The sequence below is a fragment of the Curcuma longa genome, chromosome 1 (assembly GCF_044706935.1).
Source record: "Curcuma longa cultivar G26 ecotype Majalengka, Jawa Barat chromosome 1, ITB_CL_G26_1.1, whole genome shotgun sequence".
NCBI lineage: Eukaryota > Viridiplantae > Streptophyta > Magnoliopsida > Zingiberales > Zingiberaceae > Curcuma > Curcuma longa.
In genome coordinates, this window is record NC_133861.1 from 21,396,197 (window position 1) to 21,422,086 (window position 25,890).

The 25,890-nt window shown below is 35.1% G+C and overlaps 1 protein-coding gene across 1 annotated transcript; it reads right to left on the reverse strand.

Annotated features, from left to right (window-relative positions):
- Positions 1-267: 267 nt before the first annotated feature.
- LOC141847539 (pentatricopeptide repeat-containing protein MRL1, chloroplastic) lies at positions 268-25,002 on the reverse strand. Its single transcript, XM_074735598.1, has 19 exons — positions 24,693-25,002; positions 23,002-23,470; positions 22,650-22,881; positions 22,418-22,481; positions 22,183-22,327; positions 21,963-22,078; positions 18,236-18,364; positions 17,899-18,072; positions 17,641-17,805; positions 16,522-16,662; positions 15,953-16,052; positions 13,407-13,515; positions 13,247-13,338; positions 8,661-8,751; positions 4,867-5,098; positions 4,688-4,780; positions 2,209-2,257; positions 1,532-1,625; positions 268-1,150 (listed from the first exon to the last, which is right to left on the reverse strand). Exons 1-19 carry the CDS (start codon positions 24,984-24,986, stop codon positions 910-912), a joined length of 3,030 nt encoding a protein of 1,009 aa, XP_074591699.1. The 5' UTR covers positions 24,987-25,002; the 3' UTR covers positions 268-909.
- Positions 25,003-25,890: the final 888 nt, after the last annotated feature.

Here is a 25,890-nt window from a genome sequence, read left to right on the forward strand (position 1 = left end):
CAGATAGATTAGGTAGAGGATAAGCATAAAAGATAACGAATCCATATTGACATCTAGGTGTAAACTTATTAACATTTATGGAAATACCAAACAAATGTCATCTCATCTTCTGAAAAATTGTAAGGAAGTTTGTATCTTAATGATATGATATGCAACATTCACTAATGATAGATCTCACAAGGAAATGTAACACTGAACTGAAAACATCAAGACAAGAAAATACTTTAAAAAACAGAAAGAAAACAGTGAACTGAAAAGGTAATGGATGATGGGTGAGGGTTGGTGGAGAGAAGAGTAAAGGAAAAGAAAAGGGTCAGTCTGTCCAAGGGGCAAACTCAATCATTCCCAATGCTTAAATATTTCATTTGTTAAAGCTTTTGTTATAATATTATCCCATCAGCAGAGTGAGGAGTAGTACGATCGTGGGGATTTCACAACAATTACCCAACAGAGTTTGACAATTAACACGGAGACAAACGAACATTTGACTGTCCCATTGCCATTGATAAACAGTAACAAGTAAAGAACCTTTAGCAGAATTATCTTTGTTTCTTTGCCAACAAGAATTTAAAGCCCGATCACAAATGCTCTCTACCATGTAAATCACCAGCTCTGTAAATATGTAGAACATGAGGATGAGCAACTTCGAATCCATCATGCTTCAAATTTGATGCTTCAAGCGTATAACTCTTGGATGTGCATGGATGTTGAACAAACAAATGACTTAAATCATGTGACACTTTTGACTGTTCAACCAAGACACTTTGTATTGTTCTACCTCTGAAACAACAATAACCAAGTTGAAAGCATTACTTCTGAATCAGCGATCATATCGCAGGCTGGAAGATTTTCTAATTCATCTTGCCAAACCCAAACTTAAGTGCAGACATCACAAAAGGTGGAGCATGGTTATTCGAGCGAAAAATTTGTGCTGATCCTGATATCTCGCTGCTGGTTGGCAATCCCTTTTGCTAGACGTGTAGTTGTTGGAATCATATCTGCAGGTTTTCCTGGAAAAGATGAAGTAGTAACCTTTGGTTTAAACCACCTTCTCAAAGTAAGACCATTGATTCTAATTTTGCCATATGATTCATCTCCATGATAGGGAAGGCCCAATCTTCTCAACAACGAACCAACTGCCTGTCCGACCCTGCTTAACATGTAACGTCAGTTTCAAACCATATCCAAGTGAAAACAAATTAATGCATTTCACAACTTGATACTGAACTTATAGAAGTGGGTACAGTGTTAAGTCTGACATGAGTTGTTTTTCTATTTTATGATGAAACAAAAAAAAGGAAAGTACAAGATGCAATAATGGGATACAAGACACAAAGAGCCACATGAATGAGATAGGGGATGATAAAAATTCAAAGCCTGACATGATATTGATCCCATATATTTTAACTGCTCTGAGTGTATGGATTACTCGTGCTTATAAAACTTCAAGATGATTGTTAAAGGAGTTTGAAAAGTTAAGAAAGCAACCATAATTAACTGAGAAAACTCATAATTTTGATGCATTCTTCACCTTCCAGCAAGGCGAATGGATCTCTCCTCTTTTAGAATTTCTATTTGGGTTTTTTCTGTAGGTAACAAAATAGTTATATTTGGAAGCCTTGCACCTGCAAAAACAAGAAAACAAACTAATAAACAGAAGAGAAGACTACAACTAAAGATAGATTAGAGCTAGGTAGGGACACAACTAAAAATTGAATGCAAAATTCAACCTATTTGTGGCAAGGAAACCAACCTGAATAAGTTTCATGTTTTTTCAGAGGCGGTCGTGGGTAGGATACCAAATTCATACAATCTTTAAGAAAATTTCATAATTTAGTCTATTTTATTCTCTTTCATGTCTCCTTATAGAAATTTGGGTCCAATTAGTATATTGTTAACACTAGTGGAATTTCAAACATAAAAACTGAAATCTCAGAAGAAAATATTGCAACATGCAAGTACAACAAGAAATTTGAATCAATTCACTATTGTGGACAACTATACTACCTGAGTCCTTACATCACTGAATTGTGATAATTAATGAAAATATTCTCAAAAATTACTTTAGCACGGCGGTTCTTATGTAAATCCTTTTGAAGTACAGAATTATGAACTCCACAAATTTTTAGAATCAACAGCTTAAAATTTAGAATTTTAGATCATAATTGATGATATAATAAACCAATCAACAATAAAAGGAAAAATTACCAGCCGCAAGACGATGCTTCAAAGCTTTCAAAATTGTCAAGAGATAAACCTGAAACGTTTGAAAAGATAAATTAAACTATTTGATAGTGAACACAAACCCATATCAGGTAAAAAAGTGGGTCTTTTACCATAATCCATAGCTTGACTTAATTAGACTACTCCATATAGAAATAACTATCACCATTCAATAAAACTGAAATTATGTTGATGTTGTCTCATATAAGATGAGTGCAACTGCCACTTAAGCTCTTTTTACGAAAAGGAAGGAATCCAGAGGGAAAAGAGGAAAAGGAGAGAAGGAAAAAGGGGAAGAGGAGCTGGGATAGATGGAGGGAAAAGATATGTTTACTGGGTAAGGGGAAGAGGTAGATAGGAAATGGGTGAGAGGGAAGGAAATCACCATTTCACCATCAACTCGTTTGGTATAACCCACACTACTATCACCATTGCCGATGCCAATCCATGCTGCCTACACCTCTTTGTTGGAACCCACCCGCATTGCTGTCGCCCTAACTAGCATCACCTGTATCTTCATGAGAATCTACCTGCACCATCGTCTGTACTCGTGCTGTTGTCAGTCACCTTTGTTGGTACCTGCCACACCGCCCTCATCCTGACACACACTTGTCAATGCTTCGCTCACCTACATGTGCCTTTGCTTTCACTAGATCCCTTTAGCGCTATTCCTGAAAGCAAATAAGTCTTTTTAAGTGAAATCTAGGATGTCAAAAAACATTCTGTGGCCTCATGCCTACATAGGTAATGGGAGAAGGCTCTCAACCGCCTCAAACACCACATGCTTTGACAAAACTTATTTCTGTCTAACCCTTTGGTTATGTTTGCTCTTGTGGAAGGAAGAGAGGAAAGCTCAAATTTCAAGGCCCTCATTTCTATTTGCTTTGTCAAAATCTCAAGAGGAAGGATATCAAAAGTGATACCATAGATATGTTTTGAAGTCAAATCACATCACTTGGTTTTACACAACGCAGGCTCTCTCAGATGGTTAGAAGAGAAACGTTCTCTTTAACCTTCATCTCTATGAGCTTAAGTGAAGTTGATGAAGGAGCTAGCAACAGGCACATGTGGAGTTGTTCAACAAGTGCTATGAGGACAAAGGATCAATGCAGAGGAGATCGGCGAGGGCAAGGTCAAGTGTGCTATGGGTCGATTAGATCATTGAAGGCGCAAATGATTAGCATTCATGCTATGAGTGATGGACAATTAAAGACAGTGCAATGTTGGGCAATAAGTACAAACAAGGTCTACGAGGGCAGTGGAATCAGTTTTAAAAGTTATAGATTTTTGGTTATCCTCTTATATAGGTGGATAAGTTATTTAAGCCATTTTTTTAAAAATTTAATTGTTGTCCTGTTGGAAGTGTAGTAAAGTTTTGGTAGAAGTCTAATTTAATTTAGATCGTTTTAGATTTTATAATTATTTCTTAGTTTGGTTGATCCTTTCAGGCACAGGGTATTTCTTTGCTTGATTGCTTTTAACTTACTTCTAAGGGTTGGAGTCTTTTACAAGGACCTGAATCATCTATGCCTAAGAATACCTCCCTTTATGAGTTCTTTGTGCGAGAGAAGTAAATGGGAGGGTCCTACCTTGAGAAAATAATGTCATGTATTACAGATGGATAACTCTTGTTATAATGCTCATTGCAGCAACTACCCTAAATCAACAAACTAGAGTTGAGTTGGAATAGCATGAATGGAATTGGAAAAAAACACTAAGATTATTTGCCTTCTACGAGCAAATAAAATTTGGACAGATTTTTCCCAAAGTAGAACATGAACCTAAAAGAATTGACAGGGCTTTTTCAGGACCAAGAAAATTGCATCGTCATTTGAATGTCTAAAAAACAATAGATTAATGAGAACGATTACTTCAATTCCAATGAGTTCAATAAATTTCCTTTTTTAGGTTAGAATGTGATAGCACATCTCAAGTTTCTTGAAAAATGGGCGAAAGAACATTTTTTACAAAAACCTATCAAAGAAAAAAGAGAAAGAAAAGAAATTGACACTCATTCTTTTATCACCATTTCTTTCAGAACAATATATATCTAAAGGTGCATGTATGGCTCCTCAAAGGTAGAATTTTGTCCTAACCAACTGACTTTATCAAGATAGATTACTACTTTTAGGACAAGAGGTTGAAGAGTTCTCAAATACTACTGTTGTGCCACTAGCGTGCCAACACAATATAATCCAATACAAATAAAAACAAGGAATGAGATTTCTATTAGTTGCTAAATGAGGAAACAAATCCAGTGAATATGGCCGTCTTTAATGCCAGACAATGCTCCAATAAGACAAAATTAAACCGTCACAAACAAGTTAGAAAGAAGAAATATGGAAAGTATATGGAAAATGTGGCTCATGATCTTAAAAGAAGTTATATATATATATGCACACACACAAAAGAGTTGATTAGGAAACTAGAAGTGTACAACTTCCCCCATGCAAAACAATCTCACCTCAACAGTATGAATCTGCAATTTCCTTGCATCGACAATAAGTGGATTGTCTTTCATCGATACACGTGGAATTAGACCCAGTGAAGTAGCCTCCTGAATTCAAAGGAGACTCAAATCGAGTTTTGTGCTGAATTCAGCATAAAAATAGGGACAAAAAAATCTCTTTTCTGCTGCCATACCTCGAGTATGGAAAAGGAACGGATATCATATTCTCCAAAACCATCCAGCAATGTGCTCACATTTGAAAATTTTGATGCATCAAAATGTGACCCAAGGTTCTCAATGAATTTATTCCTTAGTGAACAATCACGTGGAAACTGCAGACATCCAAGCACTTGCGAAAACACTTCAATTGTAGGAATAACACCAGCTTGAATAGTTTCACGGTAGACCATTATTGCTAGTGAAGTCCTGCCAATAAATTGATAAGAACAAAACTTTTTAATGATCTTTAATTACCCCAAGCTCTGTGCTTGAAGTTGACAAAAGAAGAATCCTTTTCTACATAGAAAAGATACAATGTGACAATTGGATCTTCTGATTTATTAACAAAGAGAATAGAATTATCAGGTCTAGAGAAACAATTTACTAGGCCTACTTGATCCATATTCGAATCAGATAGATCCATCCCCTATTTTGGCAAAAAGGATTCCTTAAAGATGAACCGTCATTGGGTAAGTTGTAATATAAAATGAAAAAAGTTGGGAACCATGCCTTTAGTCAGTGGTTTAGTGGGCTAAATGTGTAGAGGATATGGTAGACCAAGGGGATATGGTAGCAAGGGGTTGCGTTTTTTATTTGTGTGAGGATGTTATAATGAGATAAACATCTAACAATCAGAACTTTGGAATGTTTAAAAATTATCACTCCATTGAAATACAATAAAATGAATAGCTAAGAAATGAGAAGATTACCAAGAGCTTAAGTTGAAGCCTTCAACCTTGATCCAAGCCCTTAAAAGCTTTGAGAAGTGTTAGCACTTGATTTGAGGAGTATAAAGAATGTTTTTATACAACCTATTGAAGTTCAAACCTCCCTAAGATCTTTTATAATGAGCTCTAAAATGGTCACATTTTGTTCGGCTCTAGTTGACTAGAAACACCCTCTAATTGGCCGATTGGCAAATATTATCGTTGGAAGCCAACAACTATATCTTCAGTTGATTGGATGTCCACCTTCGGTCAAATGCTCACCCTTTAGTCAACTATAAGGAGGTCCCATCCAATTCACTGTTGCTCAAACAAAAACATTTTGTTCATAGAACTCTCGTATTCAATTGATTCCTTTATTGACTGATATGCTCTATTTGACTAAAATCACATTGGTCGATTGAATCCAATCCGTGGTTCCTCCCCTATCTATCAAATACACAAAACTACTAAGCTCGCTCCATGTCATTCAACCTTCCACGACTACGAGTCCACTTTGTTCTGAGCTGCCCTGGAGTCCACCTTGTGTTAAGCCTTTGGTCCATTAAATGCACCAAGCTCCTTGAGCTTGCTCCATGACATCTAATCTTCCATGCCTACGAGTCCACCTCATTTTGGGTCACAGAGCCATTGAGCACAAGCTCTCTATAATTGCATCCACAACCACTCAATACTATGACGTAGAGAAACTACAAACTACTTCAAAGCTCTTACACTCATTCTAGGACTCTAATCCATTAGGTACAAATGAACTCCACTACTTTGAGTCAACAACTCTGTGAATTCTATGTGCACTATTTTAAGTCTCCATGCACTTAATACATATAATAATAACACAGGTCAATCTACTTAAACCTTTTGCTAAATGCATCAAAACAAATCAAACCCGACGACTTGGGAGCATCATTTTCCCAACAAAGATATCACTAACAAGCATAGTGGATCAGTTGAAGGATAAATTGCAACTAATGAATATATTAAGGTATATAAAGGGAATTACTTTTTATTTGTGGCTAAAATTATTTCAGCCCAGCTATTTCTTACTTTGGTACCATTATTTAGTGGCCCCTTCACTAGTTGAATATTAAGAATACTTTACTCTATGGTTACCTCATGAAAGAAGTATGTATAGAACAACATTCAAAGTGTCTTGCTAAGGAGAGAGAGGTAGTATACAAATTGAAGTCATTGTATGGTCTAAAGTAATCCCCTAGAGCATGCTTTAGTATAAAAGACGAATATCTAACATGTGACTCTTTTTTTAAAATCGAGAGGCAAGGACTCATAAAAAAATCCAAATTTACGAAAAGTTTTGGGGGCTTTTTAAAATGATCCCCATTTTCAAATAATACAACCCCTTCTTGTTGACGCTTCATGCCCTTAACAGTCTCCTCGTGCAAGCTACCACTCAGCTACTTTGTCACTAGCTCACTTCCACTTGATGCTCCTCCCTCGCGATAGCTTCCAAGAGATGGCTCTCATTGGCAGCCCACAAATCCGCTTCAATCTCACAATAGCTTCTGCACCCTATACTAGGGTAGATTCCATGTCATGTACTGTTTCCTCCTCCACTTCTTCCTTGTTTATTTCTCCTTCCTCTTATTTTTCTTTTGTCTCTTTTCAATATAATTTTGTTAATTTTCTTTTGAGATGATGAGTCTAACAAGCCTGACTCATATTTTGTATTTCGTATTATATATGTGTTGCGTCAACATTGATATTATTAGTACCGATTGAATCAAAATATCTCCACAATGGTATGATATTGTCCACTTTTGGCCTAAGCCCTCATGGTTTTGTTTTTGGGCTCTACCCAAAAGGCCTCATATCAATGGAAATATCTTCCATCTTATAAACTCATGATCTTTTCCATGTATTTCCAATGTGGGACTTTGATTGTATCCCAACAATCCTCCCCTCAAACAAAGGACCACTAGGAGCCCCCTACCATTATCCTCATGGTCTGGGTCTGAACTCCCTCTACCGGGAGCCACCCTACCATTATCCTTATGGTCCAGGTCCGAACTCCCTCTACCGGAAGCCCCCCTATCATTATCCTCATGGTCTGGGTCCGAATTCCCTTCATGGTTTTGTTTTTGGGCTCTACCCAAAAGGCTTCATACCAATGAAAATATCTTCCATCTTATAAACCCATGATCTTTTCCATGTATTTTCAATGTGGGACTTTGATTGTATCCCAACAGATATGAGAGGGAGAACCAAAAACTCAAAGTAATGGAGGTTATTAGTTTTACTTAGCACTCTAGAGGTTTTATGGTCGAGTATATCTATATCAAGGTGAGTTTTCATCATATTTTTTAGCATGCTTGAATGAGTGTTAGAGACCGCCATGTAAATATTGTAAATATAAGGCATTTATTATAAAATTATATAGACAAATAATAAATATAGTTAGAGCCTTCCTAGGGAATAACCCTAATTTTCCTAATAATAGGATTCTTAGAGAGGTAATCAATGATTGAAGAAATTAATTGTATTGACTCTCACAATTAGGAACAAAATCTCTCAAAACCATCAATTAGTAGCCTACTCCCATTAAGAGAATCATCTTGGCATTTTTTCACTTTCACAATTTTTTTTAAAAAGTCTTTTTATCTTATCAATAAGTTTTTCCTTTATTCATCCACACTTAGAATTTATGGACTTTGTCTTATGTTATTAGGTGGTAAAGAAATACTTAAAAAATACATCTTGCCTTAAATAGCATAACTAACCATGTAAACTCTCTTCATTCCCTAATGGATGAATGAGTCTACAGTGGGCTAACTTAAGCCAACTAAGTAAAATGAATAAATAAATAGAATGTATGCGAGAGATGAAGCTTTAGTGTGGTAGCTTTTCCCTCCCCCCTAACTTTCCACCCAAGTAATGTCAACCAAAAAAAACTCTTCATTTCCATGTAAAGAAGTTAAAGAAAATAACATTATAGATAATTTTAAAAAATGCCCACATCACCAGACAAATTATAAAATAATAACAAGATATTAATACGTGATTCGTGGAAAGTTAAAAAGGTTACTTACCATTTACTATCAATTTGTGGTCTACCAGAGTTGAAATTCACAATGGGTTCGCCAACTGAATAAGCCTTCTTGAAACTGTACAAGCATAATCCTATAAAGAGTTGCAAGAGTCAATTAATTTGAAAATGATAAAATAGGCATTAGATGAGATCAAACAAACTACGAAACTATATGCTTTTTAGTTCTACATCCATGGTTTATATTTTGAACCTAGGGATCTAAATGTGGATGTCATATAATAATATTAGGGGCCTAACAGAGGACTACCTAGGATAATTAACCCTAACAATTCTACCAACTACATCGTATTAGAGTGAAATTGTTCCCATGCTTCACATTGATCTCCTCTTGCCAGGGGCATCGAGCCAAGTTGATTATGAGTACAATCCTACCTTCACATTGATCAAGCTCAATGAAGATCCAATCCTATCGGCACAAGATGATTATGAGTACAATGAGGGAGACTCATTGACCTAAGAACAAAAAGATTTAGAAGTTGAGAGGTGCTCAACATCCAAGATGGATATTGAAGAAGCATCCACCTGAATGACTGAGGGGGAGCATAGGCCATTAGCATCGGAACAAGAAGAAGCCTTGACATCCGAAGCCAATGAGGCAGAAGAGTGTGCCACCTCTACGAGCGGAGATAGCCCAACTCGTGAAGGTAAAACAATTTCAATTGTTAAAAATAAAGATCACATTATTTGTTTAAAAATAAAGATCACATTATTTGTTTTGAGTGTAGAGACAAAAGGACATTACAAGAGCAAGTGTTCAAGATTGACCAAGATAAAGATGTCTACCAAGGCACCCATGGAAAAGAAAAAGTCAAAAGAAGTCGAACACTTGATGTGAAAAGGCAAGGAGCACATTGTGTGTTTCTCTTGCAACCAAAATGGATATTACTGGAATCAATGTCCAAGGGGGAGGCATCAAAGTAAGAATAAAGGAGAGAATTCAAGTTTAGAGGGAGCACCTTAGGCAAGATCTGAGGTATCGTTAGTTAACGATATTTCTTTATTTCAAGATAACGAGCACGTTAGAAATAAATTCTATCATCTTAGTGCTAATTATCATGAAAAAAGAAAATATGATAGACCTAAGGATAAATTTAGGGAATTTCATGGTAGACCTACTCAATCTAAGGATAAGAACAATCTAGATAAGAACCCTAAGAAATTTAGACATTTGCCTAGAAAGAAAATTATAATCAAGGCATTCATGAAAAGTCAAGGATTAATGACTTAGAAGTGAAAAATCAACTTTTAAGGTCGAGCCTTGATAAGTTAGAAAATACCCTTAAAACAATGACAAATGATGTTAAAGAGTCCAAGAAGCAAAATCTAGATTTAGGAAGACAAGAGTTATCTAGTTATCTATGAACAAGATGGGTTTGAGATACAAATCTATAGCTACGGAACTAATCCTAGATCTAGGAGTCGAATCAAGATTACAAGGGAGGTTATCCCTAGTGTTGACCTTGAGGAAACTAGCATGACTAAGACTTCTAAAAAGCCTAGGAGAGTCATTAGGAAGGTATCTAGGGAAGTTATCCCTAGTGAGTACATAGTGCAACCAAAAAGCTCCAATAGGTATTGGATTCCTAAGAGTGTGATCTCTTCACACTAGATAAGTATAAGGTGTGTTAACCCTAATCAGAAGGATAGTTAACCCAACCATCGTAAAGTTGACATTTTAGGGTATTTTCAAGGTATTGTGATATTTTGAGAATGAAGATTTAAATATTATCCTTGAGGATTTTGTAGTGTACAAATAACAATTGAAGTCTTGGGATTAATCAAATTGGCAACGTATGATAGAATTCAAGAGTGCGCCAAGTTTGGGTTTTTTGACATATTAGAGGGAGATATAGCCGCCTATGTCAAATCATGGATTTGGCATGGTGATTAGTTCATGACACTTAGATGAAAATATAGGTATTTTCTTATGAGTCATAACTACTATGATTGTGTGCCCTATCATATACTATGACATCATTTCATACATTTATCTTGTCATGATAATATGAATTGGTATTTCTATGTCATGTCATACATGTATCATTTGAGTATGATGAATTTTTTTTTGAAAAGTTATGCATTTGATATATGTCATACCCACTTACATGTATTATTTCAATTCTTTGTCATTAAGGACAAAAATGGCATTGCTTGACATCTTTGATAGGATGGTTAAATTTTAAAATATCATGCGCATTTAGCCCACAGATCATGGGGAAAACAAATGTGCAAGTCATGCGCATTTAGCCCACAGATCATGGTTGAAAATTGATTTTGAAAATGATTTCAAAAATATTTTAAAAAACCTTGGTGAAATCTATTTGTTGATAGGAATCATCATTAATTAGTTTGAAACAAAATTAGAGTGAAACATTGAAGTTTTCAATGGTTTTCAACTTTGTATCATTCTTGAAAAATAAGATGTATTTTCATATAAAATTATTTTTCTCTGATAATATTTGACATAAGTAATGTCTATATGAAATTTCGTGATTTTTCAAACAGTATAGAATTACTTATGCTTTTTTGAAATTCGATCTAAAATTGACAATTTAGGTTTTCAGACCACCGATTGGTAACCAATCGATTGGTGTTCATACCAATCGATTGATTTCAGTCAGGCACCAATCGATTAATGACTGAAATCAATCGATTGGTAACTGCGATTTTGGTTGAAATGAGTTTATTTCAGTCGGTTAAATTGTGATTAGGTGTTGTAACTATCTCTAACCCTCTGATATGCTTGGATAAGCATTCAAAGATGATTTTCTTGATGAAGATGAGAAAGGAATGATAAAAAGGGGAATATGAGAATTAGGGGTGGATGTTTAGATTTAAGATTGAATTTTTAACTTCATAACTTAGATTTTGGGATTTCTTAAAGATTTAGGAACTCAAAAATCATTGTTGGTGTAAAAATAGAGGTTGGAGCATGCTTTGAGGGGGAGGTCCACCTTAAAGGCATGAATTGGATATAAAAGGGGGAGAATTTAAGGATTGAGAAGAAGGATGATAGGTTTATGCTCAAGGTTGAGCATTGGAGACAATGGAAGGTAGAGAACCTCTATTGTGATGTTGGAAAAGTTGAGGTGAATGGATTTTGAGAAGAGACTTTTGATGTGTGCCAAAAGAGGAGAATATAGGATTTAAGTTAGGAGACCCACATTCATACTTTAGCACGAGAAGAAGGATGAAGAAGAAAGTTAGACTAATGAGTTAGTCTAATTTAAACATATTGTCAAACATCAAAAAGGGGGAGATTGTTGGTGCAATCAACCTCATATTAAGGTTGACCAAGCTCAAGTTGATTTGAGTTTGAGTTTCGATATTTAATCAATATGTTAGTAAGAAGTCAAGTAAGTCAAGGTTGACCAGATACTTGACGATGTCAGAAGTCAACAGAAAGTTGACAAAAGGAAAGTCCAAGTGAGTCAAGATTGATGGGACACTTAGTGATCAGAAGTCCAACGGAAAGTTGGCCAAAGAAAAGTCCAAGTGTGTCATGGAAGGTCGAATACTTAGTGATCGAAAGTCCAACGGAAAGTTAGTAATAGAAAAGTTCAAATGGGTCATGAAAGACCAGACATTTAGTGATGAGGGAAGTCCTGACAGGTCAAGGCTGACTGAATGTTAGGCAACGGGAAGTCTCAAAAAGTCACCTATGACTAGATGTTGGGTAAAGAAAGTCCTGACAGGTCAAGGTTGACTAGATGTTAGACAACGGAAAGTCCTAGCAGATCACGGATGACTGGATGTTGGGCAAAGGAAGACCCGGTAGGTTGAGGTCAACCAGACACCAAGCAAGACACGAATTCAACCTTGAAAAGGCTGAAATTAGGGTTAACAATCGAATGGCAAACCGTAAACCTGGAATTCCGAGTTTGCTGTTTGGGCAATCGATTGGAGCCAGAGCACAAAATGTGTTGGAATCGATTCAATCGATTCAAAGCTATCAATTGATTGGAGCGATCGATTTACCATGCAAAGATACCTAGAGTGCTGAGCAGCATATTGCAAAGACCAGAATATTCACAACAACCCAACTAAACTGTTCTGGCTCATAACAGCAGTCTCCTAGCTCCTATACTTTTCAAAATTTCTAACTTCTCATATAAGATCAAATATCCTTTTTGTATCCTCACCAATTTCTGAACCTCCAAGCGGTACCAAAACATCATGCAAGAAATTTGATCATATCCAAGTTGCTAGAAAACACATAGTGAAACATATGTTGGAAATATTTTTTGGAAGTTGTTAAGATTATAGTTTTCATGATAAAACTCATCTAGGCATTTGTTTTCTCTAGTCATTTCAATTACTCTAGATGCTTATCTATTTTCTCACATTCTCATGTCAAAGGAGAATTTGGGATGACTGAGGCCATGTTTAGAATACTAATTCCACATTGTTCCAACCAAGAACCTTTACTGGGTATTAGACAGGTAACGATTTAATCAAAACCAAAGCCAACTGAGGCAAGATTATCTCATATAATTGCGTAACAAAAACCAAAAAATGAAAGGTCATATAAAAGATGTTAATTGATCAACAAGTTCAAGACAGTACCAGTCAAACAACAGCACATGATAAGATTTGGTAGGATGTGATCCCTTTTGGCTTCTCCAAAGAGTGTAAATGCCAATTCTGCTTCACCATTTCTTCAAAGCGAAAAAATCATTCTCAGAAAATTACCATCATATAGATAGAGCTAACTTCTGTTCATTACCTTTCACATGCTACTATTAGCACAGAATATGTAATTTCATTTGGTTGTACACCCATCTTTCTAATTTTGTCAAGAACTTCAACACACTTCAGTAATTGGTCAGCATCACCTGCACACATACTATGGTTCTAAGCAAACCAAACTGTTGTGCCATAGGTTATAAAATCAAGATAGTGAGAATGAGATTTGACAAAGTACACCCGGCAAAGGTTCTGACAATATGTTGGTTGATGCATAATTTTATAAGCAATATGTGTTTCTCTTTCGATTGTTGAGTTCAGTTCATCTTTTAAAGAGTCATAAAAATGACAGCCATAAAATGTAAAAAAAAAAAAATTGCTATAAATACAAACCAAAAAACTAGTTCATTAAAATTAATACTTGATTGGGTAGGAGTCTCAGTGATCACTACTCAAGCAGACAAGCATTTGGTTCAACCATGATCGTTGTGCTAGTCTTGAATCAAAGAGGGTTGCCCCCTTTCCCGTACTGGATGATCACAGTGTAATGTGACCAATCACTGAGAACTTTAGTCATGTAAGTACATGAGTAAACTCATCTAACATTAGGACTTGCCATACCAACGTTCAAGGCACACTTGTCTAAGAAGGTTCAATTTCAAGTAGTCTGATACATAAAGATTTAGTAAAAGCTGGAGAAGTTTTGTCGTGATCTTCAAAATATCCAAAATGCCCTTTCATCTAATGAATTCTAGGATGAAAAAACAAGTCTTTACAAGATTAAAACTTAACTACACAATAAAAAATATCCCTACATTCATCTATCCACACCCTCACAAGTTACCATCCTACCACCACTTCTTCAACCCTCCTGTGCCCAACAACTGACACTCCTGCCTGTGTTCTCTGATTGACATTATCCTTTTTCTGAATGGAGAAGCAATGCACTAATGCTCTGCTTGTACCCAACAACCTGTGGTTCTTGCCATCCCTTCCTGCACCAAGTGATCAACTACCTGCACTTTCTAGTTCAATCAGTCCCAGCTTGCCCTTTCCGGCTGAAGCAGCTACCCTCTCTACCCACCAGCCCATCTCTGCTTTTAGAGTCAACACCAGCCCTTACCTCCATTTTTTGAGTCAATACCAGTCCCTGCCTGTGTTTCTCCTGTCAACACCACCCTCAAAACAGTGACATTTGACCTAGCTCCATACCACCTCTACCTTCACCGGATAACCACCCTCCTTTTCTTTCCTCAACCCACTGCTGCCTATGCTTGAGGGTCCACCAGAAAGCAAGAGGTCCTTCATCTCTTTTTCTTCTCCTTCACATTGTAGAAATTTATAGATCTTCTAGTTCATTGTCGATTACTTCATGTATGAATCCAACTCCATTTGGCATGAACCAGTAGAAGTGTAGCAAGCAAATAGTCTAACAGATGTGCACCATAATCTCCATTTAAAGATTAATTACAATTTAGGAGGTTGTAAATTTATGGTTCTATTTACTTGCTTTTAGAACATTTTGCTTGCAGGAATCATCTTTGACGAGAATAGAAGCATCTCTTGTTGACTTGTTAGTAGAGAAATCAGTTGCAGATTACCCACAATTGATCTCCCTAAATTTGTCTCAATTCTCAGAATGGGGTAATATATATATATATATATATATATATATATATATATATATATATATATATATATATATTAATGAATCAATCCAATGAATCTACTTGTAACAATATTCTAAGATTTCTGGTAGAATTTTGAAGTATAAGTATTAAGTACAGATATGATACACATACCTTTTCTTGGAAAATTAGATAGCAAAGGAATACACTATTATATATATATATATATATATATATATATATATAGCTTTCTTTAGCTATAGAATGTTAGAGTTCTACATTGCTGATCGACAATTAGCTTTCTTGTTTGTCCTAGTTTTTGTTAAATGGTTGTGACAAATATGCAATTTGGACCAGATAATCTTATTCAGTCCAACAATTAGCTTGGCTGCGTTGATGCTTGGGTGGATTTGCAATTCTAGTAATTGAACAACTAGTCACACCAATGACCCAGTGACCCAGTGCTCATGTGATTTAATCTTTAATTCAGTTTTCACAACTATGCTTATATCCAACCATAGATTTGCCCTCACCTTCTCTACACTAAATTTCCCTTGTTGGCGAACAGACATGTGATCCATCTTTTGTTATCATGTAAATTGCTCTTGAGATTTTTTTTTATGAGGCTAACATAGGCATGTGAGTAGGATATTGTCCTTCCTTATGAAGCTAGCTTAGGCATCAGAATTAGATCCCATTGGGCCAATTCCTAGTGTTTTTGTTCTTCGTTACAAGTGCCAAGTGAAGGGTGTTCAACCTGAACCGTCCACTCACTTGAAGCCCCTTTTTTTATCCAGTTCAGATCTTCTCCAGAGGACTTGGAAGCTTGGGTATCCAATCCTATGGACCTCATCTCCGGCTATACATGTACAATAAAAGAATGACCCAAGCTTTTCAAGTCATGCACAAAATAGAAAGAACTAGCACCAAAAAAGTTCATGTCCAAGAAGCGACTTACATAAGGATGTGATCAAAGCATTTAGCAAAGAAACTGTTGGAAGTAATCTTATTGTCTTTATTTCCTCGTATAATTCGAGAGCTTTCTTCCAATTTTTAGCCTGGGAATAGAGAGACTGATTTACATCAATAAAAATTATAAAACAAGACCAAAATAACCAAACATACTAATAGTTATTGTTAACTTTTACTACTGTCATAAAATAGTGTACATCCCAATTCTTAACATAGTGAACACTGAACCTATTCGATGAGAACAAGGAGAAAGCTCAAAATGGTAATGGCACCAATAGTAAATCACTACAATGAAATACATTGTGGTTAAACCTAAATGATTACAATTTACAGTCTTGCAGTTCATTTAATGTGCATTTCATTCACACTCTTTAAGATTGTAATTAGAGAACAGAAAAGGAAAGTGTTCAAATGTTCAAAATTGGCAACAAATAAATTTGCTAAGAAAACTATAAAGTCAAACATTAACTGTTTAAGAAAAAGGAAACGCTCGTTAGTGTACTTTAATACATTGAGTTTATGAAAATGACATATTTGTTAAATTCACAGGCATACATTGCAACAAGCTCCCATCAAAGAGCTATATGACATTGTCCCAACTTTTATTCCATCAGCCTTTGCATCTTGCAAGATTTTGAAGGCAACATCTACCTTCCCCGCATGCCCAGCAACATCAATCAGAGTGCTAAGGAACATCTGCATGGTCACACTATAGAGAATAAGAAGCAAATATTCCTCCCCACTAATTCAAGGTAATAGGTGGCCGGCATAATGTGGCATAAGCAAGTTAAATATGCAAATCAACAAAATATTTGTGATTAACAAATATATAATTGCATATTGAAATAAATCCAATTTATAGAGAAAAAAATGAATACACCATTTAACTTTGTTTTCTTAAGCCTATGTATGAACTATGAATTGTACCAAATATCAAGATAAACTATATTCCATAAACCTTCTAAAAGTTCCATCACACAATTGAAAGAACAAGGGAAAGTTAATGGTTTGAACTTTGAAGTTAATACCCAACTAATTAGTAACATTATTTAGCATGTGCAAGATTTTCAACAACAAAAAAGTCAATGCTAGTTGAACCATCATTCTGTCAGATGCCACATGTCTGCACGGTTCCATATGCTAAGAATATTCACTTCATTTTTTTTCATTTCTAGTGTCTAATCGACACATTTGATTTTTTTTTTCATTTATTATATCAAATTGGCATGTTTTCTTTCAATTAATATAGCAAGTAGCCAAGTAATGTAGGATATATACCTTCCTTTCTTCATGAACTAGTCTTTTGAAGAAAATGTATCAAGAACCAATAGCATATCGCTTGGATCATGCAGTATTTTTCACTTGAATACTGTGTAACCCTACTTCTGTCAAGACTAGCCGATTTAGAATTTTGTCCAAAGTGGTTTAGATCAGCATGAGTGAAGTAAAGTTGTACATAATTTGGAAAAACAATTTTAAAATTACCTTATCTCTTCATTGCTAAATATTCTCTAAGATAATGGAAAAAATAGATGTGGACAATTAGAGATGTGGTATATATGGGCATTTCCATCTCAAAACATCCTTCTTTAAAGATAAAGAGATATGCCAAATAAAGAGAATTTCAATTCACATTTGAAAATGGGAGCTACTTGCTTGGTGAATGAAAAGTACCTCATCAGGTCTCACACCATTTCTTTTCATATCATCATAAATTCCAAGACCAAATTCCAAATCACCTATTGTACTACAACTTCTGACAGCAATAGTATAAACTTCTGGAGTGCCTGTTATGTTATACTCTTGAAGCATTTTATATACTTCACGAGTTCGATCAACCTTACAAGGTCCAGTAGTTAGAGACTCATAGGCGAAACAGACATTCAGTAGTAGTTAGGACTTAGGACAACCACATAAAAAAATGACACATACCTGACCAGCTTTAGTGCATGCCTTAATCAGAGCACCAATAGTAACATGATCAGGATCTATTGGTTTGGGCTCAGCTCTCATCTCTGATAAAACATCAAAGGCACGATCAACTGCTCCTGACTCACCACATGCAGTTATCAGGGCATTAAATACAACTCGATCAGGCTGCACTTTCTACTGGCAAATAAAAACCCTGTTAAGTATACGAGCAATACCAAATACAAAATCAATAAATCATAGGAAAAGATAAACGAATATTGAAAAAAATGAAAGTATTCAAATTAAGAACAAAATTACCGATAGAGCAGAGCTAGAGAAGAAATGTTCATCACCATGCCTTAGATCTCATAATCCCATAGGCCCCAAAAGCTTTAGCCACTTGTCCTGCCCTTGCACAACCATCAATAAGTGCCCCATATGTGTTGACATTAGGCTCTATTCCAGAATTTACCATTTCATGGAAAACCTATGCCAAAACTTCTTTGAGATTTTGTATAAATCATTGAATAAATTAAAGCAATCATAGTGAGTATTTTTTTTATACTACTTCGCATCAGAACTTTAATTAACTCTAATTGGAATGCTAAAAAAATTCATAGACAAGACCAGTTTTGATCATATCAATGTGGATAAAAATCAGATGAGACTGCAGAGAGATGCTCGCAATAGCAAAGTTAGATAATACTTTCAATCCTATGATTTCTGTTTAAATATAGTGCTTTAATTAATATCTTATAGAAATTACCATTGTGGCAATTTTAAAATCAATGCAAACGTACACCAGGTTGTTGAAGCAAAGATGTTCCGTGTCCATGGATTGTCTTAAACGAGTGTTCCACACCTATAATCCCAAATGAAGGGCATCGACATGTATTGAGCTCCACTTCACTACATCATGGTACCAACATGGGGTAATGCCTCTAGATGCACAAAAGAGGTGTGCTGACACAAAGGTACTCCATGCCCATGGAATGTATCGAAGCAATAGAGCTCCACATTCATAGTCACACATGGGAATGTGTAGAAATCCTTTGAGGGCTTATGCAATTGAGGTGCCTCCTATTTAGCAAGTATGGGATTAACTGAGTTCTCCCAGCTTTAACCCAAGGTTTCTCTAAGAAAAAACATTGTTGTGACTTGTGGTCAATATAATATAACAAATCTAAATTTCCATATTCCTTGCTTAATTTTATCACAAGGTAAGGTTCTTCCGAAATTATGATAGTCACTTCATGAGGCACAAAGGAAGAAGTGAGAGAAAACTAGATTGTGACCGTCAGATCGGCTAACCCATTCATAACCCAAGAGAGTATGTTAGATTAAAGTAATTATTAATAGACTACCTAATTATGTCTCTAGTCTCTAGGTTGAAAATCTCAAGATTGACATAATCCAGTTTCAATTCTATATCATGTCGTGCTAATATGGTTTTAATACTTATTTAATAGAATTATTAATAATAGTTTAATTAATTTTAATTAGCATAAGTTATAGCTTTTAATTATTTTATTTAGTTAATAATTAATTAGATTGTTATTACATGTATGCTCTTTTGTTTATATTTGTTGATTAATTTGATCACCTTAGTTCTCATAATTAAAAATGTTAGCAATAACTTATGTTTTAATTTTTATCTTTACTATCTTGTAAATTGTATAGTTCTTTTATTTCATAATAATTTGTGCTTAAGAATGTTGGAATGAGTAACGAAAAAAATACAAGCTTCTCAATTCAATACCTTTGCCTTTAAATTCTACAAGATTACAATTTCAAATTTGAAGGCAAAGTCTTTCACTGTCTATGATTGTATTTGAAATTTATTTATGAGCATTAGATAAGTACTTTGGATATTAAATGTCTTTTTGTTATTTATAGTTTGTTTGATAAACACTATATAAAACTATGAATAAAGGGTAGCCCGATGCATGAATCCGATGGTCCTGGGGAAGCATCTATTGTATCCAGCCTTATCCTACTTTGCAAGAAGCTATTGCCAAAAGTCGAGACTCAAACTCGTAATCTCGAGGTCACACGGCAGCAACTTTACCGTGGCACCAAGGCTCCCCTTCTAAATAAAACTATGAATGTAGTGAGAAAATTCAAAGTTATGTTGTTTCAATTTAATTTAATTTTATTTCTTTCACGAAAGTACAATTATTAGAGTGAACAAAATTTTAAAAATCAACATTTTCAGATTTTGGAATATAAAATATTAAAGTTTAAATTAGATTTTAAATTTTGTAATTAAATTTATTTATTTTTATAAGTATTCTATAAAATAATATATATATATATAACTCGACTCAAATTTAACTCAATTAAATTTGAATGTTTCAAATTTAAAAATTTTATGATAAAATCACATTTATTTGAAAAGAGATTTAAAAAAAAAAAAGACAGCCAGTACATGAAACTTCTATTAATGGAGGGTCCTAGGGAAGGGTATACTAGACGCAACTTTACCTTGTATTGCAAGAGGCTATTTTCGCAACTCAAATCCGTGACCACCAAGTCACACGACAGCAACATTACCGCAGTTGTGTGGTGAGCACGAAGTGAATTATTCTTTCGCCTTTTACTAAAGAATTTTTTTAAAAAATAATGAAAAGAAATTAAAAGGCATAAAAGAAATTTTGAAAATATTATTTTTTTAATTTAATCAAATAAATTTTTATTTAATCAAAGCATCATGTCGAACCCTAACTCTTAATGCTTGAACCAAAACTAAGAAAAGACTCAAAGGAGGAAGAGAAGAAGCTTAATATGATCATGCTGAAGTATAATTTTTATGTCACTTACTCACAAAATCTCTTGGTCTCTTCCAATGTCACAAAAGTTAGAAAACAAAAAAATTTTAGATATTAAATTTTATCCTAATTAAATTTTTATATTTTAAATTATTTTTTTAAAACATTTTTTAGATAACTAATTAGGTTAAGTCGAACTAATATTTTATTTTGGAGGCAAGTGAAAGTAGGTTTGGGATTAGATAGAGTCCATCGAATACGCAAAAATATTAAAATCAAGTGGGTTCATACCAAACTCGATTTAATTTATTTTTGTCATTTAAAAATAAACTAAGTTTATATATAGAATAGTCTAGTTTAACTGTATAAATAAATTTTTTCTATTTTTATAAGGTTAGAAATTATTTAAAACTAGACCGTGTCAATTTTCCTATTCTCACACTCCTCTGCCAAATCCCTTCTTGCCCGATCCCTTAGCCTGCTGGCAGCAGCCACTATTGCATGTGATCCACACCATACTATTCTCCTCCTCTTCCTCCTCTCTCCGTAATTTTTTCTTACTCTTCCTTCTCTCGCTCAATCTCTCTTCTCTCTCTTTACACTGCTCCTGATTTTGATGCCAAGCGCTTTGCATACTACTTGACAAGCAAAACAATGAATTTCTTCCCATGTAGACACTTTATACTTTGTTGTCTACTGCATTATTCTCTTTCACTAGTAAAATTCAACTCTAGCAAGTAGAGTTGAAGATGTGTGTGATTTGATTTCCATTACAATTAACCAAATGAGGAAGAAGGAGAAGAATCAATAACATTTTACTTGCAGCTATTATGATCGTTAAACGCTACACAGGAAGATTATGTATAGAAATTTAAAAAATAAAATCTGCCCACTAAACTATAAACCCTTATGGAAACTAGCCACTAATAGTGAAAGCACTTTGCATTTATATTAAACCAAAAACTAATGACTAATTAAATCTATACTGCATCACACTACTTTAATAGTTGTGGCCTCCAAAGTTAAATCAGAAGAATCAAAAAAGTAGATATAGCATATTATCCATTCAAAAACAATTATAGAAGTGTCTTCATTTGCCATGATGATAAGAATTTCTTAAGCTTAATTAATAATTGTCTCCAAAATATACCATCGCTTTAGTATATCTAGAGGATTAAAAATAACCATTGTTTTAATAACTATGGAAATAACATGTCAAACAATTAAAATTAACCATCTAAAACCAAAACCTTAAATAGAAAATCAGGAAGATTGTAATTTTATTGACGTGTTGATGAATATAGAAGAGATCCATACTTCAAACATAGCATCAACTTTTCCACTTTTCGCACAGGTTGATATCAGTGTAGTGTAAAGTTTACAATCCGGTTTAAGTGCAGCCTCCTTGATCAGAAGCATAACTTGGACAGCTCCTGAAAGAAAAGCCTACTCATTATAACTTGCAAACAATAAAAAGTACCCAGTTATTTTTATGTCTTCTTTAGAACAGGCCAAATCCAGAGCTCAAACAAATTACCTTCATATTCTTGTGAGATAGCACAGACAGATAAAAGCATATTAAAAGTGCTCATCGTCGGGTTTTGGATTAACTTGCAAAACTGAAAAGCTTCTTTAACAGCCTTCTGGCTCTTACAAGCATTTAGAAAACTCATATGATGGACCTGAAAAGATAAGAATGGTCAACAATCAGCATTTTGAAACTTGAACCAATTAAACAAAAGAACTACATAATACTGCCAGTTTTCAATGACCTTGTTCATATCCAACATTCCCATTCTTTCTGTGTTCTCCAACAAATCAATGCATTCTTTGAGCCTGATGAGACAAATGTCTTTTGATTAATTTGATTGGAGGATAAAATAGACTTGTGAAGTTCCCATTGCTATAATTAGTTTTTTGCTCCATTATGCCAAAGAATAAGGAGAGGATCTAGTTCTAAACATATATCCATAAAATCAGACAGTAATGTAAAGTAGATGATACCTGCCAGCTCTCAAGAGATGATTGTAGGTTTTTAACCATTGTGAAAAACCATTTGTACTTTTCTCTAAGTTCCCATTCAACTGAGGGAACCTAGACAAGAGTGTATCATTCCTTTCACGCCTCAGTTTTTTTCTCATATCTTGAGTATGTCCATTCATTTTGTTCAATACTTTTTTTTCTCTTTCTGAAGCATCCTTAAAGCGTGCACGAGGCAATTGTATTTTTGTATTGTCTGAATAAAATGCATCATTCACTTGCAAATTGTAAGAAGACATTTCACATGAAGCAAGAACATAGATATTAGCAAAGAATATTAGAGTAAATAGAACTATGGATCTGTCTTAAACTTTACCTGTAAAATAATAGCTTTTTGCAAGGACATTCTGAACCTTCAGGTCATGTGAAGACTGACCATGTAAACTATTGTTAGGGAGAAGAATAAATTGAAGTGGCTCTGCGATCAAGCTTCTAAAGCATGATATTGATCTTAAGTCAAGCTCTTCCTCTTTGCCACAAACAGGACTTTCTTCGCAATTAACCGCAGAAGGGAAGGATTTATCACAGATGGTGGATACAGCGTGGCAAGGACCAATACCTTGTTTGACCGCATTATGATGCTTCCTGTCTGAAATAGTAGAGAGCATACCTTTCTCTAGATGCAATTCCTGAGGCATCTCAAAAGTTTTATTCTTTCCCCCATATACAAATTGATTATGTCGACTGATTATAAACTCTTTTGAAGCATCTGCTTTTCTCCTAATAGCAGCATCGTCCTTACAGGGTTTGAAGCAGAAAGAATCACAAACTTCAAGACCTGAAAACTGACAATTTAGCACAAAAGCTGAGAGTTAGCTTATCAACAATTTTCAGCATCTTCACACAATGATACTTTCTTGAAAAAACTAATCAAATATTAAAATCAGCAAAACCTAATGTCATTCTGACTGTAACAAGTATTTAAATGGCTAGCATGCAAAATACTATGTGGAATATGTTCTCCCCTCTTCAATAATCACCCAAGTTGATTCTAGGATAATTTGATTAGTGAGAAAGGAATCCAACCAATAGTATGACTGGATGGACAGGATAAACCATTTCTCCATTACTACTAGTAATGGCTGTGTGCATTCCAGTGAATTTCCAGAGGTATGCTGGTAAGGGTGGGAGATTGTGGTGGCTCTGGTTAATCCTACATTGCCATTACGGTGGAGTTCAATTAGCAATTTAGAGTTAGGAAAGTGTGTTTGAGTTACAATCAACAACTTCATTGGGAAAAAAAATCCTTTGATATAACTACTCCTTTTTGTGGGCATAATTCATACAATTTTTCATGCAATTTTAGGCTTGGGTAGTGACCGAATCCAATCATGTGGATGCATATAACATGAAATTTTATATCCTACATAGAAAGGTTAAGGATGACTAAATTGGTGGTACCACTATAGTCGTCATCTTAGAAAATGAGATGGGATTCATGATTATGCATTGAGGGAAGCATATGAAGACAATCCCTAGTAATGGGATTTAGAAAAATGAAATTTCTGTCTACAACTGAAAGTTCTGCAAAACTGTTACTTAATTACAAGCTGAGCAAAACAAGCCGAGGTCATGTGGTTAAAAGAAACTCAAAATAGCCTGGTCAATACTAAACTGACCTTTCCTATTTCAGTGAACAGAAAGCCTGATCTTTTCCATGTCTAACCCACATGTTATTTAACAATTTCTGATATCGTTAACTATTGTAAGTTAATGACGAGCTGACCAAGAATGGTTGAGGTCACTCGGCGAAAAGAAACCGTTGGAACCAGGAAAATCATTAAGTTGATATTTTCCCTATCTCAGTCACAGGACTGATCTTTTCCCACCTCAAACCCGCATGTCAATTACACATTTACGACATCACGCATGCAATACTTCCGAAGTGCTAGCATTCATATCTACCATGCATAAAAAATGCTAGTCATCAAAAGCGAATGCACAGGAGTTTTCCTCTTGAATATGAAAAAGAGCCCAAAGGAACATAAGAGGAAAGAAATCACCCACATGAAGGGATTCGCTCCTCTTCTTCATGTGCATTAACTGGAAAGCAGTGAAAGCCGCAGCCACTGCGGCAACTGCAAGAACGGATTCTTCGTATGAAAAATCATCGTAGAAACACCTGGATGGATGGATCTTGAACCCCGATTTCTTGCTCCTCTTGAAGGGTCGGAGGCCGGAGGAAGACCGAGAATGGCTGCCACGTCCAAGGAACTCCAGCCTGTTGGAGATCGCGTGGGGGAAGAGGAGGGGAACGTAGAAGATAGGGGTGTGGGGCTTGGCGGAGAAGGCAATCTCCATGTCGGAAGGAGAAGGAGAAGGAGAAAGAACGGGAAGGTCGCGAGAGAGAGCGAGGGAGATGAGGAGCGTCGAAGCGGGTGGAGTGGGAACGAGAACGCAACGGATATATCAAGCGTCGAATGCGCCAAGAGAAAGAGATGCAATGACTCGAGCGGACCACAGAGATATTTTCGTTACCCAAAATGTAATTGAACATTATAAAATGAAATTATTATTTTATTTGTAATTATGTTAAATTTGTGTGGCTATTATATTATAATTAAATATTTTAATAATATTATTATTTTGATAATAAATTAGGTTAGTTATATGTGGGATGATATTAGACCGGGTACGGTACTGTACCGAATTTTTCCGGGGTATGAAATTATTATCGATATTTCGGTACCAACATTTTCGGTATAATACCGTATCGAAATTATTAGTATACCAAAATTTTCAATACTTTCGGTGTAATATATCAAAAATTCGGTATATTCGGTATACCGAATTTTCGGTATACCGAAATTCCGGTATACTGAATTTTCGGTATAGTAACGGTATAGATTTTTTTATGTCAAAATTTTCGGTACGGTATACGGTATTATGGAAATTCGGTATACCATACCGACCCAGCCCTAGGTTATATGTGAGATGATATTAGAGGGTGGTAGTGTTGTCCGGGACAATGGTGTCGCGATAGGACAGTCAAATTGCGATTAGATCCCAACTATAACGTATTTATAAGAATCAAAATATTTTAATAATATTATTATTTTGATAATAAATTAAGTTATATGTGGGATGATATTAGAGGGCGGTAGTGTTATTCCGGGGTAATAGTGTCACGATAGGACAGTCAGATTGTCATCCATGTATCTATGATTAGATCCCAACTATAACGTATTTGTAAGAATTTTTTTTT

Coding starts and splice junctions, on each gene's coding strand:
- LOC141847539 (XM_074735598.1), bottom strand. CDS start 24,986: ATGGAGATTGCCTTCTCCGCCAAGCCCCACACCCCTATCTTCTACGTT. Junction 13,339..13,406: donor CTAATAGTAGCATGTGAAAG/GTAATGAACAGA, acceptor TTCGCTTTGAAG/AAATGGTGAAGCAGAATTGG. Junction 1,626..2,208: donor GAAGCATCGTCTTGCGGCTG/GTAATTTTTCCT, acceptor TTGTTTTTGCAG/GTGCAAGGCTTCCAAATATA.